The sequence below is a fragment of the Apium graveolens genome, chromosome 4 (genome assembly GCF_009905375.1).
Source record: "Apium graveolens cultivar Ventura chromosome 4, ASM990537v1, whole genome shotgun sequence".
Classification (NCBI taxonomy): domain Eukaryota; kingdom Viridiplantae; phylum Streptophyta; class Magnoliopsida; order Apiales; family Apiaceae; genus Apium; species Apium graveolens.
This window is the reverse complement of record NC_133650.1, coordinates 257,235,218-257,245,091: the sequence shown is the minus strand read 5'-3', so window position 1 is coordinate 257,245,091 and position 9,874 is coordinate 257,235,218. Positions and strand designations below refer to the sequence as shown.

At 34.9% G+C, this 9,874-nt stretch overlaps 1 protein-coding gene across 1 annotated transcript; it reads right to left on the bottom strand.

The window, feature by feature from the left end:
* Positions 1–5,167: 5,167 nt before the first annotated feature.
* On the bottom strand, positions 5,168–8,014 carry LOC141717112 (uncharacterized). Its single transcript, XM_074519224.1, has 5 exons — positions 7,086–8,014; positions 6,441–7,002; positions 6,118–6,365; positions 5,910–6,028; positions 5,168–5,823 (listed from the first exon to the last, which is right to left on the bottom strand). The coding sequence occupies exons 2-5, from the start codon at positions 6,773–6,775 to the stop codon at positions 5,737–5,739; spliced, it is 789 nt and encodes a 262-aa protein (XP_074375325.1). The 5' UTR covers positions 6,776–7,002; positions 7,086–8,014; the 3' UTR covers positions 5,168–5,736.
* Between the last annotated feature and the right edge of the window lie 1,860 nt (positions 8,015–9,874).

Sequence of the window (9,874 nt, the reverse complement as noted above, 5' to 3'; positions counted from 1 at the left end):
GATAAGAAAAAGTTCTTTCAACCTACCATTGACATGATTGCTTATATTGAGAAAACTTAAGAGAAACAACAAGCTCAGATTGATGAAATTCTGACAAATCAAGCTTCTCAACAATCGCAACTTACTGAAATCCAATCCTCAGTGGAATTACTTATCTCTCTTTTACTACCTGCTGATGCCAAAAAGGGGGAGAAGGTAATTAAGTCCAAATGCAAAACTAACAAGACACTGCAAGGAAAGGATGATGGAAATGATGATCAAGGATACTCTGGAATGGGTAGCGGTCATAGTCAAGGTAGAAGGTTTACATCAAGACAAGCTAGTCACAGGACAAGTTCTGATACTGGGAAAAGAATAAGTTCTGCTGCTGGTAAAAGGATAAGTTCTGATGAACTTCTAGATCTTGATGAGGAAATGTCAAGACAGTTATTTCTTCAAGAAAATCCAGGAATGGACTTCGAAAGTTTAAAGGAAGAAGAAGCCAGACTTAAATCAGAGAAAGTCACATCTAAATCTGAAGCTTCTGGTAAAAAATCACTTCCAAAACTCAAAGGCATTGTGATCAAAGAAAGGATACATACTGAAGCAATATTGGCTAGATCACAACCACAGATAGATCCAAGGTCCAAGGGTAAAGAAAAGGTTGGTGAACCTATCAAGGTTTATGTACCTCCTGAGGAAGAAGAAATTACTGATGAAAAGGATGATCTTGCTCTGACTTCAAGAAAAGTTCTTAAAACAACCTCTGACATGGCTCAAGTTGTTCAGAGTCAAGAAATTGTAAGTTCTGATATTCAGAAGAAGCAAGTAACCTTTGACATAGCTCAAGTTAACTTGATATCAGAAAATAGATCAAAGACACTCCTACCAGGATTCACTAAAGCAAAACAGACTCAATCTTTGAAGACTACTGCAAGTGGTTTTGAAGCAAGAGTAGTTACTGGAAAGGAAGCTAGAGATAAAACTGGATTGGGAAGTGCTGATGAAAGAAGAGTACACAACACTACCAATGATCCAACTTCCTTGAGTGAACCAGGTATTGGAGCAACTCCTGAGAGATTGAATCAACTGGAATCTGTACAGATGGTTTACCATACCTACTTGAAAGAATACATCATGTTGTATTTCATGACAGATGGTAGGGTTTATCATATAAGACAAAATGCCATTCCATTGAAGTATTTTGAAGAATTGGAGCATGTACTTTTCTTACTTCAAGTGGATGACAGAATAACAGGGACTGCTGCAAACTACTTAAAAGAACAGATTCAGAGACAGAAAGGCTTTATACTGTTAAGTCTGACAGCATATATGTTCCAAAGTACAGAGATCACAATGGTGATATTATTGATATGAAGCCTAATACTGCACAGATCAGAACATATCTTGGTATTAAGGGACTTGAATTCAATCTAGAGTCTGACAAAGCTTATGTCATAAGACTAGATCAGGAGTTGAGAAAAGCAAAGATCAATGATCTCAGAGCTGTAATCTTTCAAACTGGTGAAGATACTGCAGAGCTTAAAGATGTCAAAAGGAGAATGATTGATGAACTCAGATATGCTGAGAAATGTTTGTTGAAGAACTATCTCAGAACAAATCCTGACATCAGAGAGATCAGAAAATGATGAAGCCAAGTCGAAGATCTACAACTGCTTAAATTCTGATATTTATACAGACTGAAGTTGTTATCAGAAGTTGAAATTGGTAAAAGCTTTAAGGACTGTAAGTTGTAGTTATCTAGTCTAATTCTCATGCATTTGTACTTAATGTTTTTGACATCATCAAATATCTGTTAAACTTGTATATTATGTTAATTTACAAGTTGGGGGAGATTGTTAGATATATTTGATAATGTCATGGCTAATATGTTTTATGTTTAGCTTTCAGATCTTACTTGAACAGGATAAATCAGTACTTAACTGTTGATCAGTACTTATACTGGAAGTCAGGACTTAAGAATATCAGTACTTATGTTATCAGGAGATAATCATCAGAAGATAGATATCAGAACTTAAGTGCTGAAGGACGATCAGATAAGGACAGTAGCTGATTAAAGGAAAGAAGATCAAGATAAACATAAGAAGAGATATGCATGAAGAAGGAATTCTGTAAAGAATGGAATACTTGGAAGAAAAGATATCTGATTGATATATTTTAGGAAGCAAAATTATATTCCATATCAATTAGCGATTATCTTGTAACTGTGTAGTATATAAACACAGACATAGGGTTTACACTATAAGTGTTATCATTATTAGAGAAGATTATTCATTGTAACCCTAGCAGCTCTCGTGATATTTGTTCATCACTGAGAGGTAACAGTTCCATACTGTAACAGAGTTTATTGTTTCAATAAAGTTTGTTTTCTGTTACTTAAGTTCTTAAAGTTCGATTTGAGTGTACTATACACTGTATTCACCCCCTCTACAGTGTGTGTGTGACCTAACAGAACATAATATTTATGGCTTCTTGTCTTTCCTGACTTGTTCAATATCAGGATCTGACCATTCATGCCTTGGCTTGGGAACTGATGGCTCATTTCCAGTTGCAGCTCTCATTGGTACATGAGGGTCTCTCTCTATGCAATCCACATAGGCCTCATCTTGAGAAAGTAAGTGGAGATGCATCTTTACCTTCCAGTGATGGTAATTATCTTTGTCCAGAAAAGGAATTCTTGAAACTTTTTCTGAATTACAAAATATTCTATCTTAATAATATATATAGGTGTTTGATTTGCTAAGTGCGGAATAAGAGTTAGTTAAATCAAAACACAAAGTAATAAAAACACAAGTCTTTAAAACTTTCTGGTGGATTTGAATGTATCCACCAGATATATATATATATATATATATATCAAGAGAACCCTGTGAAACTTGAAAAGCTCACAGCTGCTTACAACAATAAGAACAACTAAACTTATAGAGAAATGCAAGAAATACAGCTTACAATTGTTTCTCTGAGAAAATATATTGCTTAGTCCTATTGTTGTTCTATTTGCTACTCTTGGTTTATATATTACCAAGATTACACAGTAATAAGACAAGATAATAAAACAAAACCTATCAAGTCTAATACTATGTTGCTTCATTACTCTATTCCAGCATCTTTGAATATCTTCATAATAGCATGGAAATGGCAATGCTTCTTTGTTCTCAAAAACACGGTTGAATAGGCTTCCACATTCCTTTTGCATACACTCGACGCATGTGACTGTGTTGTCACTGTCAACAAATGTTCAAATTGATTATCCGTCGGGTACATGATCATCCGTCAGGTTGCCTTGTTGATCATATGTCGGGTAGCTTTGTTGATCATCCGTCGGGTAGCTATTTGGCACTTGACTTTATTTCATTTATGCAGAATTACAAGACATCATCTATGTACAATTAATCAACCTATTCTGCATATCTAATTAAAGTCAACATGACTTATATGCTACTACAGAATCTAAACAAATATGTTTGCAAAAATGTGCTTCATGACTTATTATTACACAAGCTACTCACTCGATGGAAAAAAATCATCATCCGTCGGGACTATATTGAGTCATCCGTCGGGACTATATTCCTTATCCGTCGAGTGCTACATTTTTCACTAAGTTAAATCTACTAAGGTATTTTGTTAATGAAATCATCAAGTTCACAACATATTCACAACATATTCCAAGGACATTTATTAATCTAACAATTATATCACAGTAAATTAAGAATTAATAAATTATAAAGGGAATAATCGATAGAACATAAATATTAATAATCCAAATGTCTTTAACTAAAACATCATAGTGTTGTCTCTAGGGCACAAACACTAACACTTCACACACATGAGTTAATTCGTCTTATGGAATATCTATATAAAATAAAAGAGGGGAAAACAATCACAGATATTCATACTTATGGCACAAACACTAACACTGTTGACGGTTTATACCCCTCTTTTTCCACTATTAATACCCCTCTTTTTCCACTATTTATACTTATACAGATATTCATAAATAGCCTTTTAGGCCAATTTTATACCGACCGTATGCATGTGCTTGCACTTCTCAGGAAGTAAGCAGGTGCAATACTCATGCTATCATAATAATTTTTTTTAATTTTTTTTAATCTTTAAACTTACATATTAATCTGTTGGCGGTTTATATTAAGCTATGTATTGTATTGTATTAATCAGGAAAAATATCTGGATTCTTCGTGTCAAAAGTTATAGTATCAGGTAAATGATCTCATTTGATGCAGCTCAAATGTTTTTTAGAAAATGATGTGCAAGATTTATTATGTAACTGCCAATGAGAATCGATAGGTATTTACTTTAGTTCTTTGCTTTTCTCTATTCTAATAGTCTAGGTTGTTAATTTTAGATAGATTTATTCTTTTATTTTATGTTTTGTATGTGTTTATTATGTTTATGTAATGAATTGATGAATGGATATAATGTACAGAGGGTGTTTGCTATGCAAAAAAAAGATTAAAATCTTGTGAGACACCCCATTATCAATTTCCTGAATCTACAAGTGATTAAGCTAAAGCGGAGCTTTAAGTCGAAAGAGAATGCACGTGAGACATTTGTTTAGATGCATTACGATTAAGACCTTACCAAATTGGGTTTCTCAGGGCTTATCTCAATCTCACATCCGACATTGTCCTGCAGACTCTGATGGAGGTTGTCCTGGTTTGAGAGAAAAACACCTAGATTTGGTGGCAGGGATGGGTATAGAGGTGGACAGAGAGGTCCTCCCGATGAATTTGGCGGTAAGAAAGGAGGAGCACATGTGAATTGCCAACCTGCATTTAGGTTAATTCTGATTCCATTGATGATGTTTTTATCGAACCGACTTTTTAGGCTACTTATTATTATGTTATATGCAATGTTATTAAAGGCGAAATGCGCACCGAGGCGCTAGGGTCCCTTGGAGCCTAGGCGATGAAACGCGAGGCGAGGCGCGCGCCTCATCGAAGTAAAATAAATTTATTTAGAAAATGAATTTATAATTGATATAATTATGCAAAAACACCACAAATACTTAATAAAGCTTGCTTTGAGCTTAAAAGTGCAACATACCTGAAATTTTTAAGAATAATTAATACTGAATGTTACATACTTGCACTGCACCAGTCCAGTACACATTATGCTTGTCACTAGCTCTCTTTGGCAGTTTGGCTCCTTGCAGGATAAATTCTACAAACCCTTTGGAATTAATTAACAAACAGTTAACTACTAATAACTGTTAAAAAGTCTAGAATGGCCAGAAATGAAAAGAAAAAAATTAAGTCACAGTCTCAAACAATAACAGTGGAAAGAAAATAAGTCTAGGGGGTGTCTAGAAATTAAAAGAAACAAATTAAGACATCCAAATTAAAAATCTTCATGTTCGAGCTGATCAACATTAAATTCATCAGCTTGGGTGCTCCTTTCCTCAAATTCGAACTCATATTCCTCGTCCTCTTCGTCAATCAAGCGGAAACTAGATGATGGCTCACATGGACGCTTCCCCTTCCTATTAGTAGAAGCAGTAGCTTGTGTTTATGATGTAGCAGCTTGTGTTTGTGATCTAGAGTTATATCGAGCTTCTCTTGCACCGCTAGTTGTAGCAACATCCTGCCAGGTCAATCTTTCATCCTCGTCAAAAACAAATTCATTTCCTTCATCATCATCAAGCCTTCCCATCATCCATTCGTTGATTTCATCAATATCTTCCAAAGATATAGGGTCAATGGTGTCACGCAACGCATATCAATGTCTCAAGGCTCTATTGTATTTGACAAAAACTAAATCATTCAAACGTTGTTGAGCAAGTCGATTCCTCTTTTTGGAATGAAGCTGCAATGTACAAACATAATCTTTCTTGTAAGAATACACATTAATTAAATATACAAATAATTCAACATACAAATTTTATAACTTACATGCTGAAATGTGCTCCAATTTCGTTCGCAACCGGACGAGCTGCAAGTGAAACTATGGATTTTGATTGCAAGTTTTTGTAAATCAGGCACACAACCACCATAAGAGATCCACCACTCCGCTGAAATATTAGTACAGTGAACATAAGAATGGAATGTGGACTGATTTATTAAATAAATTTTACAATTTACTTCATTATATTTATGTAACCTGGAGATTTTGAACTCCTTTGCCTTCGAGCCATTGAGATTCCAAAGAGATTGTCTGCGTTTCTATATAATGAAATCTGGTCAGCAATTCTATCTTGTTCAGTTTGACTAGGTACCATCTTCTCAATACAAGTGTAAAGCCCATTTATCACTTCATGATCCGATTCAATGTCTAAATTTGTAGAATAAAATTCTGGATTAAGATAATATCCAGCAGCATGTAGGGGCTGATGCAACTGTACATTCCACCTAGCATAAAAATACCAACTATTTTATCTATCAGCCTCTTTTAACAATTACACAAATGAGGGAGTCGTATATTACCTTTCATCAATTATTTCATAAATGTGTGAGTACTTTTTCTCAACTTTCTTAAAGGACTTTGTAATTGCCTCATTTGCTCTATCCATTGCCTCGTATATATATCCCATTGCAGGTTTCTTTTCCTCATCAACAAGCCTTAACACTTGAACAAGAGGTCCTACCACATTAAGTGAAAATACCACATTATTCCAAAATGACGGCATGAAAACAATTTCGGCAACATCTTTACCGCTTCTCTCCTTTGAGTATTTGCTTTCAAGCCATTCGTTTGATGAAAAAAAAAATCTCAAATTAGCCTGCTGGTTGTGAATTCTGTCCAGGGTGAGAAAAGCCATTGCAAATTGAGTTTTCGCTGGTCTGATTAGCTCCCTGTATTTTGTGAACTGCCTCAATATGTTTACCAATGTAGGCCTGGTATATATGTAAGAATTCAGTTTAACAGTCCTTTCAAATGTTGCCTTCGTGTTCTTCAATTTAAAAATATCTTCCGGGATTAAATCCAAGCAATGAGCCGCACAAGGGGTCCAAAATAAATGTGGATATTTGACCTCCAAGAGCTTTCCTGTTAAAAGGTTTAAGAATACAATAATTTAAATCTGATCACTATCACAAAGATAAAATTTTATTAAGACCTTAGTACCTTACCAGCCAATTTGGTATTTGAAGCACCGTATGTAACCACTTGCACAACTCTAGCAGGTTCAATCTTCTCGATGTATCCGCAAAGCAACTCATAAATTTTTTTGTAGAAGCCGATGAGTCAACTGATTCAATGAAAACACTTCCCTTTGGACTATTGGCAAGAAAATTTATTAAAGATCTTTAGACGTCATCCGTCCAACCATCACACATCAATGAACAACCAAACTTATCCCATTGTTGCTCTAGCTCTGTTACATAACCTTTGGCGTGATCAACTTCTTTTTTTAGCAAAGGAACTCTAACCTCGTGATAACTAGGAGGCTTCACACCTGGTCCGCATTGTGCAAAGGCCTCTACCATTACGGGAAAACCGTCATAATTAACAGAATTGAAGGAAAGTCCTGCATCATACATCCATCTAGCAAAGGCAGTACATGCTCGGGCTCTCAACTCCTTCAGTACATGATCATTCTCATTTATTTTCAGCTGCCCATTAGCCTTCCTTTTCATTACTGTTGTTTCTGGATCAGGAATCATATAAAGGTCAATTGGCCCCTTCGAAGTTTTGCTCGACTTAGACTAAGACTTCAAATGAGGAGTACTTGCAGTGGACCATTTGTTCGACTTCGATGTACCATCGAGAGAATCTTCATCTGAATCAATAACAGCTTGAATGTATTGCTCCATTTCTCTTGATTTTTTTTTGGTTTCCATATATTCCTCGATATCTTTTCTGACCTCTATTGGTGTTTTGGTACATGTTTTGCGTTTCGACGTCCCCCAATTAAGTGCTCTTTCACTCGGAAAACTCCTCCACACAGTATTTTGCTACATAAATTACATTGCATTTTGTCACGATTTCCAGGTTCAACTTGTATTGAATACTTCTATGCTGGATCAGTTTTCTTCCCATCACTTCTTTCGCTAGCCATTTCTCCCGTAAATTCATATATATGTAAAAGAATAAGTTGTGCGTATAGTATATACACACGATACATACATATATAAATATGTATATACACTATATATTTATAATATATACACAAGATATACACACGACTTTATAATATATATACAGGATATACACACGACTTTATCAAAAAGAAGAGAAGGAGTAGAATATACCTTGAATCGGGTCAAACTCGGTCTCAAACTCAGTCCAACTCGGTTGAAGAGAGAGGAGGCTGCCAATAAGAAAAGAAAGATGTGTGTGGAAAAATAGGGTTTTAAACATACTTATGGGCTTCTGGGCTTCTGGGCTTTTAGGTTTTAAAACAAATTTAGCTTTTTTAGGTTGTTTTTGGGTGCGCCTCAACCCATTTGCCCCTCAGAGCCTCGTTGTGCCTCACGTTTCACAGCTCTACGCGCGCATCATTGAAGTCGATGCGCCTCGGCCACAAGTATACGCAGAGGTTGCGCCTCGTTGCGCCTCGATGCGCTTTTAACAACATTGGTTATATGTTAAGTTTTAATTCATTGTTTAAGGTCAAAATATGCACTAAATTATAAACATCATCTTAAATTGCAAGTTTTAACCAAACCTTGATTTAGTAATAGGATAGCTTAGTAATATTTTTGTTTCATTGTAGTTAATATTATATACTTGATGTAATTAAATTTCTTTTTCCTCAAATTTAAGTGTGTTTTACTTAATGTTTATTGAAATCCGATTCTTCTTTAATATAGGATCTCTCTAGCAGTATCCTTTGTTGGTTCTATAAAGGTAAGTACTTTTTATGATTTGTGTGACCTTTTTTGCAACAATTTTGTAGAGTAAATTTGTTTATAATTAACTTAACATTTATTTCCCATGTATTTATTTCTTTACGTGCCAGTGTAAAATATATGAAAGTAGCGAACTTCTGGAAAGTGATTACCAAGATAAAGTATTGATACAAAATATCAATGCTTCATAAGGTCTAACTCCTCGGGAATAGCAAATTTATGTTGCAGCAACACAACATCGACCCAAGACTCTTAGTCAATTTTCGCCTTAAATTAAAGGAATGTAATCCACGTCCATTTATCAATGTGTGTGTGTTGGTACAGAACAAAATTTATAAGTTCATAAAAAATATTATTTTTTTCTTTAATCAGCCGAGCTTATGTAATTAATCATTATATGTGTTGTGGACAATGCAAGCGCCAATAATGTTTTTTCTTTCAAGTTTTTGGCGATTACCGTGCTGCACATGTTTTGATATGTATGCTTCTGGATTTTGTTTTAATTTTTTATCTGAAGACCAGTAATTTTCAATTGATTTATATTAGAAAGTTTATTAGGCTTTGTCTTGTACTTCTTAGATTTATATATACTTTTGATAAGTTGCAATTGTGTATCAAGATCTGAGTCATTTGACAATACGGTTCCATTCGAAGAGTCGAAACTCAAATGGAATGCCTTGAGAATTTGTGCACCCTGTTATGTGACAACTTAGATACGCAAGTAGTTGTTACCGGTGATGAATGAACTAAGAAAATTTAAGTTTTAAATGAAACTGATGAATTGTCTGATGTTTCTGGGAAAAATATTGACAGTTATCCAGTGGAGCTGGAGAATATAATGCAAGGCTGTTATGAGAATATATGTCTAGCATCTCATTTCTCGGAAAAGTTTGCAACAGTGTTATAAGTTAGTTGTTCAACTCATTTTTAAACAAGATTGTTCTCAACCGCGCAAAGCGCAGTTTGTTCAACTAGTTCATTAAGATGCTCAAACAACTCATAACTTGCGTTTAGCAGTAGTAATTAGTAGGTTTCCCTACTATATTCTAGTAAAGATGCAGCACACA